At 52.0% G+C, this 26,167-nt stretch overlaps 3 protein-coding genes across 5 annotated transcripts in view; 1 reads left to right on the top strand and 2 right to left on the bottom strand.

The window, feature by feature from the left end:
- Positions 1-19: 19 nt before the first annotated feature.
- Ptrh1 (peptidyl-tRNA hydrolase 1 homolog) lies at positions 20-7,018 on the top strand. 2 transcript variants are annotated; one of them, XM_032902735.1, is made up of 7 exons: positions 20-805; positions 1,201-1,420; positions 1,616-1,715; positions 1,879-1,924; positions 2,023-5,204; positions 5,283-6,192; positions 6,295-7,018. In XM_032902735.1, the coding sequence occupies exons 1-5, from the start codon at positions 692-694 to the stop codon at positions 2,203-2,205; spliced, it is 663 nt and encodes a 220-aa protein (XP_032758626.1). In that variant the 5' UTR covers positions 20-691; the 3' UTR covers positions 2,206-5,204; positions 5,283-6,192; positions 6,295-7,018. The 2 variants fall into 2 exon arrangements, with proteins under 2 accessions (XP_032758626.1, XP_032758624.1); XM_032902733.1 differs by having other exon boundaries at positions 2,023-6,192.
- Cfap157 (cilia and flagella associated protein 157) lies at positions 2,314-9,613 on the bottom strand. Its single transcript, XM_032902736.1, has 9 exons — positions 9,357-9,613; positions 5,712-5,983; positions 5,026-5,179; positions 4,414-4,681; positions 3,989-4,119; positions 3,693-3,843; positions 3,045-3,211; positions 2,717-2,915; positions 2,314-2,485 (listed from the first exon to the last, which is right to left on the bottom strand). Exons 1-9 carry the CDS (start codon positions 9,524-9,526, stop codon positions 2,369-2,371), a joined length of 1,629 nt encoding a protein of 542 aa, XP_032758627.1. The 5' UTR covers positions 9,527-9,613; the 3' UTR covers positions 2,314-2,368.
- A 3,715-nt stretch (positions 9,614-13,328) lies between these two features.
- The window catches only part of Stxbp1 (syntaxin binding protein 1), a 61,137-nt gene continuing 48,298 nt past the window's right edge, over positions 13,329-26,167 (bottom strand). Inside the window, exons 16-20 of one of the 2 annotated variants that reach the window (XM_032902722.1) lie at positions 25,731-25,832; positions 23,278-23,363; positions 21,632-21,786; positions 20,103-20,228; positions 13,329-15,029 (exon numbers count right to left, since the gene is read on the bottom strand). In XM_032902722.1, coding sequence (XP_032758613.1) covers positions 20,119-20,228; positions 21,632-21,786; positions 23,278-23,363; positions 25,731-25,832 — 453 coding nt within the window. In that variant the 3' untranslated portion in view covers positions 13,329-15,029; positions 20,103-20,118. The remainder of the gene's footprint in view (positions 15,030-20,102; positions 20,229-21,631; positions 21,787-23,277; positions 23,364-25,730; positions 25,833-26,167) is intronic. The other variant, XM_032902723.1, reaches the window with a different exon arrangement.

Genomic DNA, 26,167 nt, shown 5'->3' with positions numbered 1-26,167 from the left:
TATAAAACAAGCAAACAAACAAAAACCAAACAAAACCAAAAACGTCAGGACAACAATAATAACCCCCCCCCCAAAAAAATTCTCTGCCCTCTCTCCTTTAGGACTGGGAGGCCAGTCACCCTTCTCCCCTCCCACACTACAAATGATGAACTCTCCCAAGTTTCTCTGAAGGACTTGATCGACTCTTCCTCAAGCCTTTCTTGCGGCCCTGCTCTCTGCCTTGGCTTTTCCTTTCCCAGCCCTCACCTTGCTTTTGTCTGTCATGGCCAGGTTTCTAGGCTGACTTTTGGGCCGAGCAAACTCTCTGGTTCCCTGCCTCCATTGTTGCTAGGCACCAGCTCCAGGATGCCCATAGGCCCCGCCCATTTGGCCACGCCTCCAAGAGTCTCTAGAAACTTAGCAGGGCAAGCCAAGCCTAAATCAAGGAAAGAACCTATGGGCAGTGCACGCCGAGGCGGGTCAGAGTAGAAACATAACGAGGTACCAGCCCTTGAGCAAAGGCTGAGCCATACAGGGTGACACGACACGGAAGAATGCGCCCAGACACTCGCCGGAGTCCGCCACCCGCCTACTTCCGCCCCGCAGAGACAAGGCGGATGCCGAACCGGGCCTGGATTGGGCGTCGCTGGACATGTGGAGATGCCATTGGCTTAGGGATGCCTGACGTCAGGGGGCGGGGTCCTGGCCGTGAATGGGAGCTGGGGTCCGCATGTTGAAGTCCGGCCTTTTTTGCCCTGGGATGCGGCGGAGTTGGACCTTGAGCCGGCAGGTTTCTGAGGCTCGGTTCCCCGGGAAGCGGTGGCTGGTGAGTGGGACACAGGGACTCGGGCTTGGCTCCGCTGCTGCGGTTACATTTATGTGTATGTGTTGTGTGCTTGTGCCGGCGGCTGTCAGAGGGCAACTTGGGAGAGGGTTCTTTTCACCGTGTGGGTCCTGGGGATCGATCCTAGGCTGTCAGAATTAGCAGCAAGTACCCTTACGTTCTGGGCCATCTTTCTGGGATATTTGTCACTTTTTTTAAACTTAGGTAAATAGGTGCAATATTGACTGGCTCCAAACTTTTAGTTTTACTCTTTAGCGGCACCCTCGGGCTGGTGGCGCATCCAGGAGTTCCCAGGCCCTTAAGCGCTCCTTCCCAACACTGACGCTTCTCTCTGTTTCCTGGCCACTATTTGGGTCCTGTGTGAATATTGCCCACAGGTGGCTGGCCTGGGGAACCCCGGAATGCCTGGCACTCGGCACAGCGTGGGCATGGCAGTGCTGGGGCAAATAGCACAGCGACTGGGAGTGGCAGAGAACTGGGCTCGTGACTCGCGCTGCGCTGCTGACCTCGCCCTGGCCCCATTCGGGGATGCTCAGCTGGTACTGCTCCGGCCAAGGCGCCTCATGAACGTCAATGGGCGCAGCGTAGCCAAAGCTGGTGAGTTGGGGGTTTCATGGATATGAAGGGTGCAGGGACCAGAGAAAGGGTTCAACTGTAACAAGTGCCTGGTGAGCCCCAATTACTACAGTGAGGGCTTGGTGAAGCCTGTTTATGAATGGGGGGAGGGGTTGTGATCCCTCTGATGAACAAAGATGAACGCCAGTAACTAGTGTGTTGTTTCCTTGTGCCAAGCGGAGCTGTTTGGGCTGAGTGCGGAGGAGATCTACCTGGTGCATGACGAACTGGACAAACCCTTGGGAAAGCTGGCTCTGAAGCTGGGGGGCAGCGCAAGGTGAGGCTGTCGTGTGCATAGATTTGGGTAGGGATGTTGACCTCTGTTGGGGTGGAGTAAGGTTGTTGAGCCTCTCTCTATAGGCTGGGCTGATCTGAAGGAGGTCTGGGCAAGGGAGTGCTGCCTCAGGAAGTACTAACTGCTCCTCATATCCCCCCCCAAGGGGCCATAATGGAGTCCGTTCCTGCATTAGCTGTCTGAACTCCAATGTGAGTCTACCCTTCTGCCCTGCCCTGGGTGGGGGTGGGCAGCATTGGGTCCCCACTGTATCTCACCAATGCACCCTCATTCCCCTGGCACCCTACAGGCAATGCCAAGGCTGCTGGTGGGCATCGGGCGCCCCACACACCCTAATATGGTGGAGACCCATGTTCTGGGCTGCTTCTCCCCAGAGGAGCAGGAACTACTGTCCCCATTGATGGATCAGGCCACTGACCTGCTCCTGGACCACATCCGTGCTCGAAGCCAGGGACCACTGTCAGGCCTCTAATACCAGTGGATATATCTACCTGTTTGCTTGCCTGCCGGTGCCTGCCTGCTGGTGCCTGCCTGCCGGTGCCCTGAAGCCCAGACAGGACCACAGAACTGCAATGACACATGTGATACCCAATGTTTATGGAACTTCTCTGGGTTGTCCCAGGCCACTTGCAGATTCAGGGAGGGACAGGGGCCACATCAGGCTTTCTGCAGCGACTTGGTCTCGCCGTGTGTAGGAAAGGTCTAGGAAGGGTAAACTTTTTGAACCTTTTGAGAGCTCCAGATGGGTAGATCTGTAAGATTAAAAGATACTGGCTTGAAATCGGAGGCTTTCTGAGGGAATCGGGGCCAGTGGGGTAGGAACAAGAGGGTCTGGCAAACCGTATTCCTAGGTATTAGCCTTTTTCCATCGGGATATCTTATAGGGGGGAGGATCAAAGAGACTCTTCCATATCCCTGAGGTCACCCAACTATTGCCTGGCAGAACCAGGGACAGCTGTCCCTAGGGGCCCTGGGACCCCTACCTCAGTAGTGTTCTGTAACTTGCAGATCCCCATTCGGGTGACACAAGAGAGAGGCCTGAGGTCCTGGGGTTTGGGTGGGATGTGGACCTGAAGACGCCGAGGCACCAGCCCGAGATCCCCTGGCTGGTAAGTTGTGATGGTCGAGAGTTGCTGAAGCAGAGAGGCAGCCCCTTGCTTGGCTGTCTGGGCGATGAGTCGGCTGTGGAGAGGGGACCAGGGTCATCCCCTCCATCTCCACAAGAGGAGGCTGAGGCTCAGAAAAAGAGTGGAGAGCCAGGGTCTGCTGAGACCCCTCCCCACACACATACGCACAGGGCTATCTGCTCACCTGTCTTTGGATAGGCCCGGGGGCTGTTTGTCCTGGTGGGAGCCCATGTCCTGCTGTGGTTTCGAAACCACAGCTGAGCTGAGCAAAACCAGCAGTTGCTGCAGCAGCTCCTTGCGCTGCAGTTGGAACACCACGTCGAAGTCACCATCTTCTGTCTCTGGTCGCATCTGTCGGTGTGACACGAGGCGGGTTCAATAACCACAGGGGCCCAGATACCCACCTGCCTCCCAGTGTGAGATTCTCCAGTGCCCAGTGCCTGCTTCCTCAGTGCCCCTGGTTTGTGCTGGGACTGGGAAGACTTGGAGCTCTCCGGAGCCCTAGAAGAGAAATTCCACTCTCTGGAAGTTTGAAAGGAATCTTTCCTTTCTCCTGTTCCTCCCTCTGCCTGCCACTGCCTTCCAGGGATTAAAGGTGTGCACTGTCACACCTTTTTTACTTTATAAGACACTTGATTTGCCCAGGCTGGCCTTGAACTCATTCTGTAACCCCAATCAGGTCTCGAATTCGGAATCCTCCTGCTTCTGCCTCTTCAGTCCCTGGTAGGATTAGACCCAACTCTTTTAGATCCAGAATGAGAAAAGGGTCTAACTGTGAGTCTCTCTGTGCTTGGCTCTAGTGGCCTCTTGGTATCTCCCACTGCCTGCTTGCCTGTAGAATGTCCCGCAGTAGGGAGGTGGCCTGGGTCAGCACTGTTTTAAGGTTTGTCCGAATTTTCTGTTCCTTGGTCAGCTCCTCTTGTAGCCGATTTGCCTCTGCCCGCTGCTCCTTCAGCTGCTCGTCCAGCTGGTCTTTCTCACTCCTGGTCCAGGACAAGACAGCACACAGCTTGCCCCATCGTCGGGCTTGGAGGTGTGCACCACCTCTTCCCTGGGCCTCGCCTTTCCTCTGCAGCCTATCTAAATCCAGGCTTCAAGTTGTCTGCCAGTCCGAACCCTGAGGCTCACCGCAGGGTCTGGTTGGCCTTCTCCAGAGTCTCGATGTTCTGCTCCAGCTGGAACACCTGGAGGCGCAGTTGCTCGGCCTCCTCTGTGCCCTTTCTCTGCTGGCGGCACTTCTCTGTCAGCATGAGGATAACCTACAGCAGCGGGCAGGCGTCACAGACCCCTCGTGGGCCCCAGCCCACCGCAGCTCCCTTTTGAAGATACAGCTTAGGACTTGTTCCCACTTACAGGCAGGCCAGCGCCACCTCTAGACAACAGCTAGGCAGGAACTGGGCTCTGCTCAGTGATGGGGCAAACAGACTCCAGAGCTAGGGCCAGCACCCCAGTGAGGAAAGTCTGGGGCCTCCCTGCAGACTATCCCCACTCGTGACTTGGTTCTGGCATGGGGTCCACCCTCATTTCACAGGAGGACAGCACAGCGGCCGTACCTTCTGATTCCCTATGTTCTTTCTGGCCATGATCTCCTGGGTGTTCTCCAGCAACTCCAGCTGTTGGCACAGCTTGCCCTGAGCGCCCTTGAGTTGCTCGTTCTCCTGCAGCAGCTGCACACCTTGCTTTGACACCTTGGACAGCTGCAGGGTCACGCTGTTGTTCTCTAGGATGGCCCGCCTGGTCGTGTCCCACATCTGGTTGGTGGCCACCTTTCGGAACTCGGTGGCCACCAGGTTCACGCGCTGGATGATCTCTTTCCTCAGCCTTGCCAGGAGGGTGAGTTTGGGAGTCAAGTAGGTGGGTGTAAGTCTTGGTTACCCCCTTTTTGGGGGGTCCCAGGGTACCCAGGCTCTTCCCCCAAAGAATCTCTGGGCCTTTGGAATTTGAACCATTGAAACATTCTTACCTAGTAGAAGAAACACCATAACGAGAAGTGACAAGAGGGCAAGGAGTGTCCAGTGCCAGCCTGGGTACTTTGATCCCCACCCCCATAGGTCCCAAGCAGGGTTCTTGGGGATAGAGGCTGGGGAGTCCATGGTTCCCTTCTGGAAAGCTGACTGTGAGCTGAGGGGTGCTGTCTGGCCCCAGCAGGTCCCCAGCCTGCTTACCTGTCCTTGTCCAGCACAGACTTCTTCTCCAGGTTGTACACGTAGTCCTTGTATTCACCCTCCTGCCTTCGAAGCTGTTCCTCCAGCGCCATGTACTTCTCTGTGAGCTCTTCTTTCTGCAGCCGGAATTCCTCCAGGGAACTCAGCCTGATTCCTGCCCATTCGGGGCCACAAGGCTGGTGAGCTGCCCCCAGGGGCCTTGACTGACACTCCTCTGAGGTCCCAACTTTATCTTCCCTCTCCACCTTCCCCAATAGGACTGGCCTGCACAGCCATCCCCTGCGTTTCTCCGGAGTGCCTGACCTCACACTCTATAATCTCACCAAACCTCGTTCAGATCCTCCTCAAGAAGTCCCCCTTGACAACCTCCCCACATGAGAGTGACCATGACGACAGCAGCTGACCCTGGGCAGACAAGTCTCAACCTCCCCTTTCAGATGGGCGGCATAGATAAAAATCCTCCATCTTTTAGAATGGTTTCCTCATCTATAAACTTGGGAATGCGTGGACAGTTAAGGCGGATGGCGTCTGAAGTGGCGTACAGCTGCTATCACACAAGGTAGCCATGGCGTCCCTGATACCCAGGTGAGACCCGGCCACAACCAGTGACAGCTGTGGATTTGGGCCTTGCTGCCTTTAATGGCAACTTCTCACAGGTGTGCTGACGGGCCCCTTGGCCCCCTCACCGAGGGCGATGTTCTCTGTGGTGAGCTGGTCCTTGGTTTCCTGGAATTCGTGGCGCACCTGGGCCAGCTGGGCCTCGAAAGCATCCTTCTCCATCTCCTTGGCCACTTGTAGGGTCTGCAGCTGGTCATTCAGGTCCGTGATCTCGTCCACCCTCTGGTTCAGTGTGCGCTTGAGGAAGGCCACGATCTCCTTCTTGTTGTTGGCCAGCTGCTCGAACTCCTGACGGAACAGCTTCTCCTGCACAGCCAGTTCATCCCATTTCCGCTGATACCTGGGAGTGTGGGGGGAGGGCAGAGATGCAGGGTCAAGCCAGGGCAGGCCTGGCTACCAGTGCCTCTGGGCCTGCTCTCCCAGGCCATCCTTCCGCAAAGAGCCATCTGAAGTTTCCCATAGTCTCAATCTCCCATTATGCTTCACGCCTGGAGGCCTTAACCTCAGCCTGTGCTCAGCACTGACACTGTCTTTGTTTTAAAGGGGTGTGTGGGGTTGGGGATTTAGCTCAGTGGTAGGCGCTTGCCTAGCAAGCGCAAGGCCCTGGGTTGGTCCCCAGCTCAGAAAAAAAAAAAAAAAAAAAAAAAAAAGGTGTGTGTGTGTGTGTGTGTGTGTGTGTGTGTGTGTGTAAGCCTGAGCTCAATCTAAAGCGGAACAGCTTGGCTAGGCTGGGTAGCTGGTGGGTTTCAGAGAGCCCCTCCCATCACGGCCAGGGTTAAAGGACACAGGACACTGCTATTGCCTGGCTGTTTTCAAGGTTCTAGGATCTGAGTTCTAGCCTTCCTGCTTGCTTGTCAGAACTCTACTGAGTCCTCTCCCTAGCCAGCATTTTACATTCCTTCTTAAATTTTTGTTGTTTTGAGACCGGGTCTCACTATATAGCCTTGGCTATCTTGGAACTCGCTGTGTAGACCAACCAAGCTGCCCCACGCCCTGTGCGCCCCCGACTCTGCCTCCTGAGTGTTGGGATGAAAGGTGTGAACCTGTGTGGTCACCTCATTCAGATGTGAGTCACATGGGGGCTGAGTCTACACTGTGCTCACAGTGGTAACATGTTCACACCTGTTTCCGGTTTGTTTGGAAGTTTGCATTTTCTGTGACCCCCAGTAACACAGACAAGGAAACTGAGGCTCAGAGAGATGAAGAAACTAGAAACTGACAAGACCAGAACTTGAACCAGAACTGAGGTTCTTACCCACAATGCCTGTCTTTACCGTCAGCCCTCTCAGCTGGCCGAGCTGTTTGCACCCTTACCTCTGCATGTCAGGACCTAGCAGTTTGGCAAACATTAAATACTCAGTAACTATGTGTTAAATCTATTTGTCCTGATACATTTCATCTGGTGTCTTAGGTCAAGGGACATTTGTTACTTTTATTTATCTATTTATTTTAGTTCTTGGAGACAGGGTTTCTCTGTGTAGCACTGACTAGACTGGAACTCACTCTGTAGACCAGGCTGGCCTCTAACTCACAGAGATCCACCTGCCTTTGCCTCTCAGGCGAGTGCTGGGATTAAAGGCATGCGCCACCATGTCTGGCTTTTATTATATCTACTGTTATTAGTAGTATCTTGGTTTTTAAAGATTTATATATTTTATGTATATGAGTACACTGCCACTCTCTTCAGACACACCAGAAAAGGACATCAAATCCCATGAGAGATGGTTGTGAGCCACCATTTGGTTGCTGGGAACTGAACTCAGGACCTCTGAGCCATCTCTCCAGCCCTGACATTTGTAAATTTTTTTTTTTTTTTTTTTGGTTCTTTTTTTCGGAGCTGGGGACCGAACCCAGGGCCTTGCGCTTCCTAGGCAAGCGCTCTACCACTGAGCTAAATCCCCAACCCCGACATTTGTAAATTTTAAGAGTGAAGCATTTGGAGAGTTGCTTTATTTGTAAGGGTTTATTCATAAATCTTTTGAATGAGTAGTGCATACAAGGCACTTCAGGGTCTGCGTGCCTTTGTGGGGAGGGAAGGCAGCTTGCCATAGAGGAGTCAAAGGTCAGGGCTGTCATCCTGCTGCCTCTTCTCCCTGGGTGATTTCCCTGTGTGTGTCTTTCTTGTGGGATGGTGTACAGCAGAGACACCACAGGCCTGCCCAGGCACACACCTGCTCAGGACCAGCTGTTATATATTTATTCATTACAGATGTCTGGTGTATATGCATATTCACATGTGTATGCATCTGTATGGAGGCCAGAAGTTGACATTTGTCGAGACCCCCCCCACCCCCAATGACATGTAAGGATGTAGGTGCTGTGATAATTATACCCATTTTACAGATAAGGAAATAGAGGTCCTCCACTTTAGATATTGAAGCAGAGTTTCCTGGAACCCAGAGCTCACAAGTTCACCAGAAGCTAGCTAGCCTGCTCTAGAGCAGTGGTTCTTAACCTTCCTAACACTGTATCCTTTAATATCTGTACTTTCCGATGGTCTCAGGAGTCAAGACCCACAGGTTGAGAAGCACCGCTCCAAGAGGATCTTTTATTTCTACGTCCCATGCACTGGGGACCACAGGTGGGCACCACACCTACCCATTGGTATGAGTGCTGGGGACCAAATTCTAGTTGTCATGTTTGAGTGGCAGGTGTCTTAGTCACTGGGCCATCTCCCCAGCCACTTCCTTACAGTTTTCAGTGTTACACTTTGGGACAGGGCAGGTGCTTCCTAGCTGTCAGCAAGTAAGCTTAGCATTGCTCGTTCTTTTGAGACGGAGTCTTATCCTATAGACCAGGCTAGCATGGAACTTAGAACAAACCTGAGACTATAGGCCAGTGCCACCACGCCCAGGTTAGACACTGTATTCTTACAAGCATTTTTGTTGTTTCTTATTTATTGATTATGCGTGTGTATGCATGCATGTATGGGTTGTGTGCACAGCAGAGGTCAGAGGACAACTTGCAGGGGTTGGTCTATCCCTCTACCATGTGGGTTCTGGTGATGAGGGGCAGGTGCCACTGAGCTGTCTTACCAGCCCTAAAACTAGTTTTAAAGTAAGAAAAATAATGAGCAAATCGTGTCGCTAATTAAATGCCAAGAGGATCCTTCCCTGCCACCTCTGCCACAAAGGAGCCCAGCCCTAAGAGGCAATGGCACAGGTAGGAAAATCCTCTTCTTTAGTTCCCATTTAGGGACCTGTAGTGGTTTATGCTTATAATCTCAGCACTTGGGAGACTGAAGCAGGTGGATCAATGTGAGTTTAAGGCTAGCCTGGGCTAAAGAGTAATATCCTGTCTCTAAAACAAAACAAAGACTTAGGAAATCAGACCCAGCCTGGAGAAACAAGACCTGGGCCTTGGCATAAGGAAAGGAGGGAACGAGGCGTCCTCATGGGTCACCAAGGGAAACCATTTTCAATTTATTCCACCAATCAAACTACATTTTTATAATGTTTACAGTCCCAACCTGTTGGGGCAGGCCAGGGTGGGGGTGGGGTGTTACTTGGGTTTGAGGTGCTAATGCTAATTTAGCATTGTGCTCCCCAAGCTCTGGGAATCCATTTACCTTCTCACCACTCTCATGGTTACCTGGTTACTTGAGGAAAATGAGGCAGGGGAGGACAGGGCCTGGCCAGAGCCCAGATCTAAGGCCCTTATCTGAACTGTGTACATCTCGTCTGGCAGCATTAGCTTCCTTGCTGGCCACCCACCGGGCCAGCCTGTCCTCCAGGTCTTGGATCTGTTTGTGGTAGAATTCCTTCAGCTCCTCCACCATGGCCAACTCTGGAGTCTTGGACCCACTGGTGTCCTTCCTGCCCCCTATCTTCTTCTTGCTCTGAATCTCCTTGCCTCCTTTGTTTGGCTTCTTTTTTGGAGCCATGGCTGATGGCAGCCACTGTTTCAAGTCCCCTTTAAGAAGACAGGTAGTTGCTAAGGAAGTTATTTCCGTACATAGCAACAGTGCGGCTGGGTTTTAAAGGGCTACAGTCCTCTTCCTGGCAGGGATCCTGGGGCTGGTCTAAGCCTAGCCTTTCAGAGCAGGATGCCAGGATCCTGGGTACAAGTTTGGGTTCCAGGAAGACCTTTCCTTCCCTCAAGTGGAAATAAATTACAACCATCAAGGACCCTAGCCCGTCCCTTTGGGGCTTTGGGGATAATCAGAAATGATCACTGAGCCAGCCCCCCCCACATCTCGCAGGCTAGGAAGTGCCTTCCCCTAGACCAAACTGCCAATTCTTTAGTGGCACAACCACACGACATTTTGTACTGGAGGCTTCTTTAAAGCTTAATGGCAGGGGTCCATCTGCCCAGTGCTGTCCCAGGTAGATGGGGAGTCAGCATACAGGTATGGGATGGAGACAGTAGGCACCAGGCTGGCAGGGGTTCTAGCTGGCCCCTGGAGTCTGCAGCCTTTCAGCACCAGGCCATCTTGCCGAGCACACTGGGCTTATTTTCAGATGGTGAGTGTGTCTGCTCTTTTGGGGACCATCATTATACTCAGTGATGACTGAACACTTAGTGGGTTGTTCACTATGAGTGGGGATCAACTTTGAGGATGTCACAGAAGGGAACATCTATCATATGCAGAGCACTAGAGGGGATTCCACTCAGGTCTGCCTGATTCTCCCAGCCACTGTAATTCTGACTCCATGGGAGTCAATGCCTGTTTTAACTCCCGGAAGGACGGAGCAGCCACAGCTCATGGCCTGCGATCCATGGTTCCAGGGCTAGCAGTTCATGCTTTGGCTGTGCTTGGCCTGCTTCAGTATCTTCCTGTCTGAAGACAGGCTACGGCTTTTGGAGGATTGGCCTGGGGCTCTCTGAGCTCTGGGACACGGAGCTAGGGCTTCTGAAGGATAGTAGGGTACTTCTTTGCTGTTTGGTGGGATCAGGGTGGAGAGGAATGTCCAAAGCATGGGCTAAGGGATGCCAGAAAGGAAAAGAAAGAACATAGCCCAGCATGGCCATGCACACCTGTAATTTCGGCTTCTTTGAGTGGGGTGGGGACACAAGACAAGTCAGCCTGAGCGACTCAGTAAAAGTCTGTGTCAAAATAAGAAAACATGGGCCAGCAATATGGCTCCCTGGGTAAAACAATGCCCAGAACAGTGCGAGGAGAAAAGTTGTTCTCTGCACATGCGTCACTGTGCACACAAACACAGTGATAACAAACAGAACAAAAGGCAAGTGAACAAAAGCCAAAAAAACAGCAGGAGGAGGTTAAAGGACCATGTCCACATAGAATTCAAGTCCGGGGCTGGAAAGATGACTCAGTGGTTAAAACATGGCTGTTCTTCCGGAGGTTGTGAGATCAATTCTCAGCAACCACATGGTGGCTCACAACCATCTATAATGCCCTCTCCTGGTGTGATAAACTCACATACACTAAATAAATAAATAAATAAATAAATAAATAAATAAATAAATAAATAAATCTTTAAAAAAAAAAAAGAATTCAGGTCCCTGTGTTGGCTCCCACTCCAGGCATCCTGATGACCCAATGCCCCAGTAATTTGAAGTTTTTCAGGAGTGAGCCTGATGAAGCCCTGTATCCCTCCGAGCCCCAGCCTCTGCAAAGTGGCAGGGACACACCTAACAGGTCTGTGAGAGGCCTGTCATGATTGCTCCATGGCTGTCTTCACCCTAGTCTGCTTACAGAGTGAATCTTGAGGAGCTGGGTGGGATGTTCTGAGACGGTCTTTCAAGCTGAATTTGCGACTGTCTTCATGGGTTCAGCTGGGCTGATCATCTCTGCTGAGCACGCCCACTGTTGCCCTTCCCTTCTAGAAGAGGGGATGGGGAGGGAGGAGGGGAGGCCAGCCCCTCCCAACCAGCTGTATGCAGTTCTGCCCTAACTGCATGTGGCTTGGGGTCTTGGGAAGGGGCTGGCATGTACAGGCTGGGGAAGGATGGAGAAGGAACTCAGTCTCTGTAGCCATCGGGTCTCCAGCAACATTGGTTTGGGTTTCCCCAGGTTCCCGTTTGTAACCCTTTACTCAGGCTCTGTGAGGAAGCCCAATAAACTCATTGGTTGTCCGGGGGAACCTTTGGTGAAGTCAAACTTTGGTTTGTCTTTAGGACCTTAGAAAGGTAGGTAGATGTTGCTTAGTCTGCCTCCCAACACACACACACACACCAAGGGCAAACAAAGTAACCTTGAGTTGCTACACTCCTTCCTTCCGGCAGTGAAAGTGTCATTTTCTGTTACTATAATAAGAGGCCTGAGGCTGGACAGAGGTTTTGTTAGTTGACTTAAAAAAAAACTGTGGGCACGGATGTTTCCCCTGTTTTGTCCGCATGCAGTCCCCATGGATGCCAGAAGAGGGAGCAGATCCTTAGAACTGGAGGTTGGGACTCATCCTGTGGGCATCAAACTCCAGGCCTCTGAAGTGCTTTTTCTTTTTTTTTTTTCGAGCTGGGGACCGAACTCAGGGCCTTGCGCTTGCTGGCAAGCGCTCTACCACTGAGCTAAATCCCAGCCCCTCTCTGAAGTGCTCTTAACTGCTGAGCCTTCTTTCCAGCTCTAATTAGGTTTCTTGTTTTTTTTCAAGACCGGGTCACCCTGGCTGTCCTGTAACTAGATCTGTACACCAGGCTGGCCTCAAACACAGAGATCCACCTGCCTCTGCCTCCCCAGTGCTGGGACTCAAGGTGTGCACCACCACTGCCAGGCAATGTTTGGTGTGTTTTGTGGTGCTGGGATAAAGCCTGAGACCTTACACATGTCGGCTAAGTGTTCTACCCGGCTTCATATCCCAGCTTTCCAATTTCTCACTTATTCTTTAGTCTTGAAACAGAGTCTCACTAAGGCTGACCTTGAACTTGCTCTGTAGCCTAGGCAGACCTAGAACTAAAAATCCTATCTCCTTCTTAAACAGCTGGGGTTACAAACCTGTACCCCAGGCCTGGTTCATTCCTGATTATGGAGGTCCAGGGGCACTTCATAGCTGATGATTGGAGCATGTGGGAGAGAAGTCTGTTGTGAGGAACTGAGGCAGGAAGAGCCAGGTTGACCTCAGAACCGCATCCAGGTAGAACCACAGGAGCATCACTAGCCCTGTCCTCCCCTCCCTTTCCCGGGACTGACTCACTGACACCCAGCACATGAACGCCCAGGGACAAGCCACATGCAGACTGCATCAGGGAAGCATTTAATGAGTCCCCTGCTCTGTGAGCCAGCCTCCCGAGCAGGACTCTCCAGTTCACAGGACACCGCCAGCTTCATCCTGGAGGGAGGTCTACACGCTCAGGTTGCGACAGGGCGCTGCAGTGCCTGTGGCCCGGGCAGTCTAGGAGGTGAAAAGAAGCTCCCTGTGTCTAGGCAGTCCTTATGTATTTTTATTTACTCATTCATTTGAGACAGTGTCTCACTATGTTGTCTTGGCTAGACTTAGACTTAGAACTAATTATGTAGACTTGACTGGCTGAACTTCAAAGCAATCCCCCTGCCTCTGTCCCCCAAGTACTGGGACTAAAGGTGGTGCCACCATACTCAGTGGGGCAGCATCTTCCTGCTGCCTGAGGCTAGAGCCAACCTCTGGCCACAGATGGGAGACAGGTATAGATGCAATGCAAGCCACAATCCCCTGGGTCCAGAAGCCCCCATGCCGAAGCTCTGGGGTGGCTGGCCTCCTCTATAGTCCCCAAAGTAAGACCAGCTCTGCAGTGGGCCCCGGCAGCAGGAGTGAGAGCTGACGTCTTTATTAGACTCAAATGCTGCAGTACAGGACGGTACAGAGCGGTACACGGTTGTGCTTCCATACTTTAAACACTGAGATTCAAGAGTTTCAAGTTAACAAGTTTCAAGACAGACTAGCTTTTTTTTTTTAAATATCCATTTGAGAAATTATTTATATAAATAACATAAAGGAAACCCCACATGTTCGACAAACAAGGTCCTGAAGCAAGAGCATTGCTTGACCAGAGGGAAGGGACAAAAGAAGCTGCTACAGAAGAAATCAACCAGGGCTGCTAAGGTTCATCCTAGGGAAAGGGTCGCTGGAGAGGGGCGGGGCCTGAGAACTAAGGAGAGGAGAACTCTAGAGGCAGGAAGGGAGGAGGGCACAGGACACTGCGGCAGGCAGGCGTACACCACGTTTGCGAAGACAGCACGAGACAGTAATACATACAAGTCTGCAGGAGGGCGGGAGGGAGGGGCGGGGGCTGGGCTGGGGACATTTTTGTGACTTCCACTGTCTGTTTCACGACTACAGCAGCAGGGTGAGTGGCATGCTCAGGGAGCTGCTGCGTCCTGAGGATGGAGACCATCCTTCCAGCATCTGCTTCTGGAATTTCTGCTTTATAGCTAGCTATGTTTTATACAGTGATGACTTTAATACAAAGAAAAAATGATTGTTTTCACACAACCACAATGACACATGACTGTACACTACACAAAGATTGATGAAGTATCTTAAACTGAGGACACTCTGACTGAGCAGCAGGGCCCCCTCCTCAGGCCTAGCTTTGACCAGAGTGCCAAACTCACATCTTCCAGTTCACTCCTGACCCTTGACCTCTATCCCGGCTATGCTCACGAGAAGCCTCGGGAAGGACTGGGCTGGTCATACCTAACTCTGGAGGACCCGAGCCTGCTAGGCATGCTCATTTAGTCTGGAGGACTTAACTTGTTACAGCACTGTGGACACAGGTCAGGGAATGCAGTGTCACGCTCTGGAGACAACACTGGCTAGCACTCAGACTGGCTTCCTGTGGATATGCCAAGCCTCCACCCACAGCTGCAAAGAGGAGGCTCATTCCACGACAGCCTCCAGAGGTGTCTGCTCACCTCATCTCAGTGTCTGTGCATGAGAACAGGGTGAGCAGGGGCTAGAGAGAGAAACATCACTTCCTCAGCATGTCATATCTTGGGGACAGAGACCTTATGATTCCAACAAGAACAGAAATGAGCTCAAACAAGCTCTGAGAAACACTCACACATCTACCTTTCCATATCCAAGCAATGTGCACGCGTGGTACAGGGCTATATACAGGTCACGGGGTCATAAATAAGGGAGAGTCCACTCGGTCCAGAGTTCTGATGCTTCTGCAGTGTGGAGCTTGCATGTGAACTTACTGTGGGATACATACAGAAGATACTCATTTTTAAAAAACAACACATTACTCTCTTGCTTTTCAGAGGACAAGATGGGGTGTCATCGCACAGGAGAAGAACTCAGCGCGGCAACAGGGTGGCCAGGGCGTGCAGGGCTGGGGAGGCAGCAGAGTAACCGAGGTGTCGCACTGGGGAGCTGCAGAGCATTGTGGGAAGGGAGCCAGGGTTTTGGAGGGCAGCTGATTTTAACTGCTTATTTCTTCGTCTGTTTTATTCAGCTTCTTCAGCGTGTCCAGCAGTTTCTGTGGGGTGAGAATGTGCGTGGATCCTGGGAAGGCAGAGAAGACAGTAAGTTCACTCACCTATTGCAGCCTGAGACTTCTGTCCCCGACTCTCCATCCCCCCAACCCTGGTCTGGGTTCAGTGGAAGCTAGGAGGGGTTTGGGGATGGAACCCTTGGGACCCGTCAAATAGGCTAAAGAGGTATTTAGGTACAGGCAGGGTCCCAGGCTGACCCAGGAACCACTTCTCAGAGCCCAGTGCCATCTGTCAAGTGACTTGTGCTTCCTTCATTATCTCTTGAAGTCAAGATGAAGCCAGGGAAAGAAATTTCAAATATGGCAAGAGACAGTGGCTGAGAAGGGCAGAGGCTTGTAGGTGTCTCTACGTGGAGAGAATGGTGCCTGGCAGGACTCGGGGACCCACTAACCTCTGGGAGCCGGCATGTTGGTGCTGGCACAGTGGGGGACCTCAGGTGTGAGGGGAAGGGCAGGGACCTGAGGCCTTACCTTGTGGAGACTGTATTGTAAGAGACTTGTAAGACATTAGAAATGCTTGCGAAAGTTTAAGCTAATGGAATCAGATATACTTCTAGAGCAAAGGTAAAAAAAATACAAATAAAAACTTTAAATGAAGGCCTTTTTCATAGAGATGTAGGTGCACTAAAATGATACATGGACCGAGTGGTTTGGGCATGGGCGTAATCAAACAGAATGGAGGTGGTGTGAGCATGAGGCGTGCATGCACGCAGCAGTGGGTGCAAAGCAGGTCCTGCTGGGAGAGGAGAACCAAAGGAAAGGTCCGTTCTTGAAAATGTGCCTCCCTGGGAACCCGGAAACAGTAGGCCTCTGTGCGAGTGGGGAGCCAAGACCGCATTCCAGACTTCCGTTCCGAGGTGAGGAACAAGGAGCCTTGCTCCCTGTGCCTCTGACCACCACTTGCTCAGTGACCTGGGAGCTTCCTGGTCAGTCTGGACCAGCAGAAGGGCAACAATCTGAGAGGATCCTCCAGGCCTGTCTGCACTCACTGCTGTGGTCCAGAAGTCCATCCCTGGCTATGCATGCTACCCTGAGCGTTCCCTGCACTGGCCCTGTGCTGTACGGCTGTCTCGTTATTCTGCAGAGGCACGGCTCCTTACAGAGTGGATGTGTAGTCAGGAGTATTTTATAACTGCCCCTTTTGCTCAAGCACACTTACTTCCATGAGCTAGTCTTCCTAGGAGCCCTAGGGCAAGCAAAGGCCTTCACAAGAGAAGGGGCCTCAGCAGGAGCTAGCCAAAGAGAGGCCCCCCAGACCTCCACTCCCTCCTCCAGCTGGCTCTGGATCCAGTGAGGAGAGGCCTAGGGCTTCCTAAAGTCAAGAAGGAACATAATGCCCTGTAATCCGTGCTAGAAACTGGGCCAGGAAACTGGACATCTGTTTTGATCTTGAAGACAAATTCAAAGGGGCTCCTTTGATCAGAGGCTTGTTCCAAAGGACTTCCTCATTTCTCACATGTCCACTCAGAAAATCTGGGAGGTCAGAGAGAGAGAGAGGTCAGGGAACCTAAGACCTAGAATTTTCTGATATTATTCCTATTAGGTCTTCCTAGTCTTTACTGAAGAACAAGTGTAGAACTAAATCTTGGAAAGCCAGTGAGGCTTCGCTCAGCAGCAGGCTAGTTCCAGGCCTTCCCTTGATCCAGGTCACCCAGAGCCAGGTCCTCAACTGTCTCAGTATTGAACAAGGAGCTCAGTGCCATCAATACCTGAGAGTGAGCGAGGGGAGCCCCTAAGTTGCATTTGATCTTATGTGGTCTCCAAAAGGTTGGCTACACTGGCCTTCTACTCCAGAACTTTGAGGCTCTCTTCTAGTCCACACAGCTGGATCCAGTGAGGAGAGGCCTAGGGCTTCCTAAAGTCAACAAGGAACATAACAGCGGGAGAAAGCCCTGTAATCCGTGCTAGAAACTGGGCCAGGAAACTGGACATCTGTTTTGATCTTGAAGACAAATTCAAAGGGGCTCCCTTTGAATTTGATTATGAAATGCCAGAAATGGCCTGCAAAGATGAAGTTGAGGCATATTAAAATGCCCATCTCATTCTTCTAAGACCTAAGGAGTGGCCCTCTGGATTAAGAGAAAGAAGCCAGTCTTATCAGAGGGACACGCAAGGATGCTTGTATGTTAGAACCAACAGCCAACCCGGAACATAGCAAAACAGTCTCTACATAGGCACACAGACCTGACAAGTGAGGGGTGCGATAGGAGTGATGGTGCCGCACACCTTTGATCCCAGCACTTGAGAGGCAGAGATAGAGACAGAGATAGACAGGGGATCTTTGTGAGTTGGGGGCTAGCCTGGTCTACAGAGCTAGTTCCAGGACAGATACATAGAGAAATTCTGTCTTGGAAAAAAAAACCAGAGCAGAACAGAACAAACCAAAATACCTGTATAATACATGTACTGACTAGGTGTAGTGTAGCCTGAGTTCTTTCGTTTGGTTTTGTTTCTTTTAAAAATAACTTTTACATATGTGAGTGTTTTGCCTTCAATGGATCAGTATATCACATCTGTGTCTGGTACTCAATGAGACCAGAAGAGGGCATTGGATCCCCTGTGACAAGATCCCCTGAGGGCACTAGGAATTGAACCCAGATCCTCTGAAGAGCAGCCAGTGCTCCTAACCACCAAGCCATTTCTTCAACCCCGCCTCCTTCGCTCTGATGGCTTCCTGGCCATCCCCTACTGGCACTCATGGTGACCCATATACAGAACAAGGTAAGGATGTGAAACTCTAGTCATCAGACACCACCCAGGGCTGTCAGAGGGATGATGGATGAGGCTTGAGAGAACTGGGGTTCTCCAATGGTCAAGATTCCCCTGACCCACAACTGCCCCGGTGACTAGAGAGAGGAGCTAGGAAGACACAGAAAGGCACTGTCTCCCAGAACACATGAACTTGACGGGGCCACTTTCCCTTGTGTCTGGGCCTCGTCTTAAAGGTAAGCTATAAAACTGTGGTTCAGTAAGCTCTGCACTACTCTGTCTCTGGTCACCTGGACGGTCACAACAGGACAAGTGAATGGCTTTCCTTTGCCTCTGGTCTCCCTGGTTTAGAGCTCTGTGGCTTGCTACTGTTTAATCTCCCTGCTTCCCTCTAGACATACATACTTTACATTTTATTTATTTATTTTTGAGGCAGGGTCTGGCTATCCTTGAACTCTCATGTAGATCAGGTTGGCCTCAAACCCACATAGATCTGCTTGCCTCTGCCTCTTAAGAGGCAGATTAAAGTTGTGTGTCACCGTGTCCCGCTTGTTTATTTAGTTTTTAGACACACTGTGTACACTAGGCTGGCCTTGAACTTGAGACCCGAGTGCCTCTGTGTCCTCGGGCCTCAGTGGACAGAAGTGCACTCTGCTTTACTGCCTAGTGACTCTGCTTCCCAGAGGAAGAGGAGCCCAGGAAGGATGGGGCTGAGGTCCAGTCTGAAGTCCAGTTCTTGGCTCATAGCTATTGTCCTGGAGGTGACACCTCCCTCTGGGGGAAGCGGGGGTAAGTGGAGTGGCTATTTCTTCTTACAACATGGAAACCACACTAAGCAAGGCAGCTTCTGGTGGTATCTAGTCAAGCCTCGGAAGAGACCCGCTCCTGAGATGCACCAGGAAGCCAGGGGTATGTACGCATGGCTCCAGGCCTAAACCTACTAAATGCAGACTGACTCAAGAGCGCCTTGGTGCAGTGGCCAGAGGCTCTCTCACCGCAGCTTACAGGACACTCCAACTTACTGGCTCACGGGGTCAACTTATGTTGAAAGGACATTTTTAGAGCCCATAATAAACAGGTAAAAATACTGAGGGATTACTAACATGGAGTCCCCAACACTCTTGAGGGATGGAAAAGGAGGAGTGAGGAGGGTCTACTAAGTCACCAGACAGACAGGGGGGGGGGTGTAATCAAGAACAGATTTCCCCTGAGGGCTGCAGAGCTGATTAAGGGGGGGTAGGAAGGGGGGGGAGAGAGAGAGAGAGAGAGAGAGAGAGAGAGAGAGAGAGAGAGAGAGAGCGAGAGCGAGAGCGCAGCGCACTGCTCAATTCCGAAAGATCCAGAAAAGCAATGTCTTCCCTTCTTCCTCTCCTTCTAAGTGTTACACATGCCAGGCAACCTGTCTACCACTAAGACACATCCCAGCCCTCTTTACCTTTTAAAAAAGCTTTAATTTCATTTTAATTATGCATAAGTGTGTGCGTAGGTATTCATGCATGCAGGTGCCCACAGAGGTCAAAGGTCAGATATTCTGGAGCTGGGGTTACAGGTGGTTGAGTGGCTCAATCTGGGTGCTGGGAACAGAGTCTGGGTCCTCTTCAAGAGCACTATGTGCTCTTAACAACTGAGCCATCTCTCCAGTCCCATTTTTATTTTTTATTTTGAGACACAGTCTTGTTAAGTTGCCCGGGCTGGTCTTGAACTCACTCTGTAGCCCAGGTGGGCCTTGGCCCTGCCTCTGCCCGCTGAGTAGCTGGGTGGCAGCCTGCCCCACTGGACTGGAGTAAAAGCAGAATAAGGGAGTGCAGTGTCTGCAGCGTGGGGTGTGAGCAGTGGTGTCACGGTCATCCCTCAGCACTGTACCTGTCTGACTAAAGGTGTCCATCCCTCTGCTTCCATTGCCCCGGAGCCTCCTCTGTCCCCCTGGCCACTCCTCCCTCACCCTCAGGTGCTGTGAACATCTCCCAAGTGTTGGCCTTTTATGTGTGGCCATCCTGAATGTCAGCTGGCCTCACTCTCAAGTCACATCCACTGCAGGAGCCTACGTTTCATCCTGGGTGCAGGCTCGGGTGCCATGCCTCAGACAGCCCTAGCCCTAGTTCCCTCTTTGAGTGTTCACGGCTGCGGTCACTCGGTTTAACCCAGTCACTGTGCAGCGTTCACCCAGGGCAGGAGCAAGTTGGCAGATGAAGCCCAGGGTGTGAAGGCGGCACTGGACACATTTTCAATTGGCGTTAAGAACTGCAAGCATTTTCTTGGAAAAAGGAAATCAAAGAAATGATAAAGTAAAAAGAGAAAAAGAAAGAGAGTGACAGGATCATCAAAGAAAGCCCTTCAGAGCGGAAGAGTTTCTTTCTGGAATAAGCTGCTTTTACTTTGTCTCTTTGGCTCTCACTCCATTGTTGGAGCCTGATCCTCAAAAGATACCCTAGAGGACTCCCTGAAGTCGGGGTGTCTCAGGTCCATGAGGAATTTGGTGGGAGTGAGAATGTGAGTAGAACCTGTGGGAGAATAGAGGCCGGCTGAACAAGGCGCCCTGGACGCCAACAGAGGTCCCAGTGCCCGAAGCCAGAGAGGCGTGAGAGGCGAGGCATGCACAGACAGGCACATGCACACATGTACGCAGACAGCACGGTGCTGGCATGCACAAAGCCTGTGAGGCCACATGGCAGACAGTGGCTGTCTTGGGAAGCCCCTCCATGAACCCACATGGGCAGCTCTCTGACCCTGGGTCTTCACCCTCCCCCTGTACAAGGAACCTCAAGGAAGGTTCCCACCCAAAGCCTGGTTGTGATGGCTGCTGTCCAGGGAGGACACTGTGCTTGAGCTTCGAGTCCTCTAACATAAGCATGCAACACGTATGCAAGTAAGCAGGGAACACTCATGGGGCCTACATCACAGACAGAAAAACAGGCAGGGACACTAACCAGAGATGCCTATGGGAGCTGGGGAGGGTGTACAGTTTTCCCATGTGGTTGTGCAAAGAGGTGACCCCTTCCGGCCTGTCTTGGTGAACCTAGAAGCAGCTATCTCACTGCTCGATGGAGCCTGCTTGCTTGGACAGCTTGGGGATGCCGGAACTGTGTCATCCAAGTTGGATAGACACAAGTGACACTCCTGGAGATGACCTCACCTGGGAGTATGGGCAGGTGTCTGTGCGCTGAGGGAAGCCCTTCTGGCAGGGCAGCACACAAGAACACTAGGACCTTGATCTCTGGTCTTAGACTTTACCCAGCATGTGTACCCACAGAGGGTGAGCTAGACAGGGCAGTATCCACGACAGCTCCTGACAATCTGTGGCACATAAAACTGTTTGGGGACAAAATTGAGACATCTGGAAGAACCCAGATTTTTCTCCCTAGGGTGTCTGTCAGCCCTAGATGCTGCAGATGATCCTGGAGACAGGAAGCAGGAAGTGCCTTCTGCGACACAGGCCTTCTTCCACCAGCTGCTTGTGTTCTTTTGGGAGGGAACAGGAAATATGAGAGGGTGTGGCAGACCAGAAGGAAGCGGGCCTGGCTAGGGAGTCCTGACTCAGCCATTAGGCCACAATGGATGACACTGTCTGTCACCTCCAACAGAGAGGGTGGGGAGGTCAGTAGTGACGGCCCTGCCATCGGGCGTGGTAAGATATGGCTTGGAGAGAGCCTCTCTGGCTTAAGTGACTGCACTTGGCAGTGGCAGTGTGTGGACTTGAGCTCTGTGACCAGGCTCTTTCCATTCCAAACTGCTGTCTTTCAGCAGGAGACACAGCGGGGCAGACAGCTTCTGCCACCCATAAACTGCTATCCAGGGCCAGGTTTTGCTGGGGTGAGGGAGGCCCTAAGATGGGAGCGACAGGAAGCATGGGATGGACTGACAGTGCAGTGAGGCCGCAGTGCTTGCAGAGCGCACCCTTGCTTACCTATCAGCACTTCCCACTTGCCGTTGGCCTGGGTCACTTCGTAAGCACAGCGCATCTCATTCAGGCTCACACCCCCAAGGATGAAAATAATGAGGCGGGGGCCACTGCGGTACTCCCCGGGGGCCTTATTCTTGTGCCAATGTCCATAGCGGGCACTGAGGGAGAGAGCAGACACAGGTGACTCGGTACCGGGGCCTCACAGAGCAGCGCTGCTCATCAGTGCTGGCCAAGCTGAGCTGCACTGCGGGTGCCTGAGCTGTGACTGCCACGCTCTCATGAATACTCAGGCACCAGACTGGCTTGTCTCACAGCAGCTCTGCCCGGATGGCTCTCATTCGGATGTCTGGGCTTGCAGTGTGCAGAGGCAGAGGGGCCCCATCAAGCCTGCACACTGATAACATGTAAAGAAGCTCTGTGGGGGCCAGGCTTCCTGGTACTGTATCTCCAGGGACAGACAGCACTTGTTACTAAGAAGTCACAGTCTAACAGGATGGGAGATGCTGAATGCCAGGGCCACACGGCACTGCTCAGGCATTACCAGGGAGGTGAAGAGCAGCTGAGCCTTTGCTGCCAGGTCTCCCTCTGTCCCTGCACTTCCTTAGTAGGGGCCTGGACTGAGACACAGGCCGGGACAATGAAAACATGAAAGAGGAAGCGAATCCCCTCTGGACACCAGAGCTCCACCCTGCTTCCTCACGGAGGCCTGGACGCAGCTGGGCGCTCCGTCTCTCCCGTGCCCCGCGGGCCTGGCAAGGGCAGCACTTGGAGCCAGCTGTATTTTACTGCCCAGCTGGCAATGGCTTTTTCACCCAGGCTGCCATCCAAGGGGAAGCCAATGCCACAGGCGGCACTGCAGACCTGCCCAGGTCAAAGGCCAACGGTGAAAACAGAAAGAAGAAAAGCCAGAGATGAGTCATCGAAAAGGACAGCGGCTGGCACTCTAGAGTGCTTCTGGTCATGGTGGAGCACGCCTTTAATCCAGCCTTGGGAGGCAGATATTACTGGTGGATCGCTGTGGGTTCAAGGCCAGGCTGGTCAGCATAGTGAGTTCCAGGACAGCCAGAGCTACACAGAGATCCTATCTCAAAAAAATAACAAAAGAAGCCAGGCGGTGGTGAACACATCTAGTCCCAGCAGCTAGGAGGCAGAGGCAGGAGGATCTCTGTGAGTTTAAGGCCAGCCTGGTTTCCAGAGTGAGTTCCAGGTCATCCAGGGCAACCCAGCCTCAGAAAAGAAAACAAAACCCAACAAAACAAATAAATTAACAACCCCCAAACAAAACAAAGAAGGAGTCAGCCCTGGGAAGCACAGTGACTGTCCTCTCTGCAGCTCCGACAGCTCCAGCTCTAGAGACACAGTCCCAATGCCTGTCTGCTGGCCTGGGCCATCCACGTCAGGCGGCTCTGAGGAGAACTGCTAAATGGATGCTGGCCTTCCAAGACTCAGCAGGTAGTTAGAGAAGAGGAACACTCAAGAGAGACCTACAGATTAAAGGGTGTGCAGCTGACCTGGCTGTACAAGTAGGCCTGGCTTGTTCCAGGGTGAGCAAGGGCTGAGGGTGCATGAAGGGAAAGGGAGGGAGGGAGTTCTTGAAGGCTTGGAGCCAAAGGGAGAGCCACACAGCCTGCACCCCCACACTGACCTACCTCACAGCAGTGGTGCTGAAGGATGCGGAAGAGCGGGTAGAGATGTACGGGTAGTGCTTTGTATCCAGTTTGTCTTCAATGGTGTCCTAGGGAGGAGAGAGAGACTGAGGTCAGGCCACCGTGTGCCTGAAAGGGCTGGCAGGAGGTGGGGCAGTCATTCTGCAGCCTGGCCCTATGGGTCCTCTGTCAAACAGCGAGGCACTCACTTCTCTCACCTCTACAATGTTCTCCATCGAATAACCCACCAAGACCAAACAGTACTCGGTCCACTCAGTTCCCAACATGTCAGCCTCATGAAACTGGGTCTGAGCCTCCCCTGCAGTGTGTCAAGGGGCTAATTGTCTAATGGATGGATTCCGGCTATCTCCTGCCACTTAGAAATCCACACTCCACTTAGGAGCAACATGAGAAGCCCACGCAGGTGTCCTTGGGGAGCAGGGAGGAGGGGCGGAAGAGCAGGCGGCACAGCTGAGACAGGCAATTGGTTCCTGGGTGTGCCACAGCCGCCCATCCTTTGGTTTTGTAGGCTTTAAAAATAGGATGCTGACTCACCCTGCACAAATACTATTCTTCCAGCATGTAACTTGGTAGCAGTACCTGAGCTCACTCAGGGACTCGAGGTGAGGTGTCATTCTCTGCACTCCCATTTTGTTTGCCTATCAAGTGAGGAGTTGGGTCTATTGTCCCTCCAACCTTAAGAACCTAGAGGTGGAGGACTCTGCAGGGTTCCTGCAGTGATGTTGAGGGATGGGAGTGACTCCAAAGAGCTTCTGCGAAGCACTGCCTCTCATCCCTTGACAGCCAAGAAACATGGGGCCACAGCCTAGTGTGCGGCAGGCTCTATGCCATGGACACAAGGCACATCCTATTAGAAGATGTGACTTGGTTGGTCGGGTACAGCATGTATGAAGCCCTGAGTTGGTCCCTGTACTACATTACTGGGCATAGTGGTACCTGCTTTGAATCCAGCAATTAAGGGAGAGAGAACGGAGAAGTTCAATATCATCCTTCGATACAGATCATCCTTGCATATATCATAAGTTCAAGGTCAGCCGGGACATGAGACCCAATCTCAATTCAAAACCTGACTAGCAAAGCTGTATGTAAATAGCGTTGCTGACCAGAATGCAACAGACTCTGGGATGCTGGATGGTCAGACATGTGAGGTGCCATACAACGTGGGACCTCGTAGAGATGGAAGGGAAGCAGGGCCAGGAAGTAGAGATGAGGACAAGAATAGTCCAAGGGGGGGTTGGGGATTTAGCTCAGTGGTAGAGCGCTTGCCTAGGAAGCGCAAGGCCCTGGGTTCGGTCCCCAGCTCCGAAAAAAAGAACCCAAAAAAAAAAAAAAAAAGAGAATAGTCCAAGGGGCAAGCTTGAGGCACAGAGCCCAGGTCTGTCTGCTGGTGTGGGGAGGTGGGCGGACTGTGGCCTCCATGGGGGCCCTTCCACACCTGGCTGAGATGGGATCTAGAAGGACCATGTCCCCTAGTAGTCTGTGCATGTTCCTCATCTGAACATGACATCCTGACTGTGGTGGTTCCAATGCAAAATGGAGGTTTTAGGAGGTGTGGCCTTGTTGGAGGAAGTGTGTCAACGTGTAGACGGCTTAGAGAGTCTCTTCCTGCTGCCTGTGGATCCAGATGTAGACCTCTCAGCTCCTTCTCCAGCACCATGTCTGCTTGGATGCTGCCAGGCTTCCTGCCTTGATGATAATGGACTGAATTGCAGAAACTGTAAGCCAGCCCCAGTTAAATGTTTTCCTTTAGAAAAGGTGTCTTAGACATAGTGTTTCTTCACAGCAATGCTAACTAAGAGACACTGACGTGAGTCTAACCCTTCCAGGTCCTACACCACAGAGGCACTTCTGAATTATGGGGCTATCTCCCCTGAGACTGGAGCAGTGGGCACATGGATCTTGAGGTCTCCATGGTCTTCTTTCCGGGCTGGTGTTACTTGACATGAGAGGAAGGAACCTTGCCTCTTTAAAATCAGGTTGTAGGCAAACCCACGGAGCATTTTCTTAGTTAGTGAGCCATACAGGAGGGCCCAAATTACTGTGGGTGGTGCCGTCCCTGAGCTGGTGGTCCTGGGTGCTCAGAAAGCAGGCTGAGTCAGCCATGAGAGCAAGCCAGTAAGCAGCACCCTCCTGGCCTCTGCATCAGCTCCTGCTCCAGGTCCTGTCCTGTCTGAACGCTGGCCCTGAATGTCTTACATGATGAACAGTGATGCCCCACCTCTCCAAGTTACTTTTGGTCACGGTGTTTCATCACAGCAACAGTAACCTAAAGTAAGATCAGTCTGTGGGTGTTCCTGAGTCCTCAGAGATTGACAGAGCCCCAGAGGACTGGAACCAAAGCACAGTAGCCACTGATGCCTGAAAACAGGGGTGCTGGAACTTGGACCACCCACTGAAGAGCAGCCCTGGATCCTGCTGCTGAACCCCAAACTGACCTCCATAATGTCTTTAATGATTGGGGTCCATCGTGAGAGCTGGTAGGTCTGCTCACTGATGCGCTCCTTCCGCTCCGGCTTGCTTCTGCGGCGCAGTGTGGACTGAATGCAAGCACATACCAGGTCAGGTGTCAGTTAGACGGGTCTCAGCGACTTCTAGGAATTCTCTTAAGGACCCGCTTAGCATTGGCAAAGAGTAATAAAGGAGAGGTGTAGCTCTGCAATATACCTCTCCAAGAGACTCTGAAACAAGGAGTCTTGAGGAAGTCTGGGTTTTCTGGGATTTTGTTTTGTTTTGATTCTTTGAGACAGAGTTTTTTGAGTTTGAGACAGTGTGTGTGTGTGTGTGTGTGTGTGTGTGTGTGTGTGTGTGTGTGTGTGTGTGTTTCTGTTTCATGTCAGCAGCACGGGCTGTTTTACATGAACCAGTTCTACTG

Source organism: Rattus rattus, chromosome 5 (assembly GCF_011064425.1).
Source record: "Rattus rattus isolate New Zealand chromosome 5, Rrattus_CSIRO_v1, whole genome shotgun sequence".
Lineage (NCBI taxonomy): Eukaryota > Metazoa > Chordata > Mammalia > Rodentia > Muridae > Rattus > Rattus rattus.
Note: the sequence above shows the minus strand (reverse complement) of the source record. Positions and strands in the feature narration are given on the sequence as shown.

Coding starts and splice junctions, on each gene's coding strand:
- Ptrh1 (XM_032902735.1), top strand. CDS start 692: ATGGGAGCTGGGGTCCGCATGTTGAAGTCCGGCCTTTTTTGCCCTGGG. Junction 1,421..1,615: donor GCGCAGCGTAGCCAAAGCTG/GTGAGTTGGGGG, acceptor CCTTGTGCCAAG/CGGAGCTGTTTGGGCTGAGT. Junction 1,925..2,022: donor TTAGCTGTCTGAACTCCAAT/GTGAGTCTACCC, acceptor GGCACCCTACAG/GCAATGCCAAGGCTGCTGGT.
- Cfap157 (XM_032902736.1), bottom strand. CDS start 9,526: ATGGCTCCAAAAAAGAAGCCAAACAAAGGAGGCAAGGAGATTCAGAGC. Junction 4,120..4,413: donor AGAACATAGGGAATCAGAAG/GTACGGCCGCTG, acceptor CCGCTGCTGTAG/GTTATCCTCATGCTGACAGA. Junction 3,212..3,692: donor TACTGCGGGACATTCTACAG/GCAAGCAGGCAG, acceptor TCACACCGACAG/ATGCGACCAGAGACAGAAGA.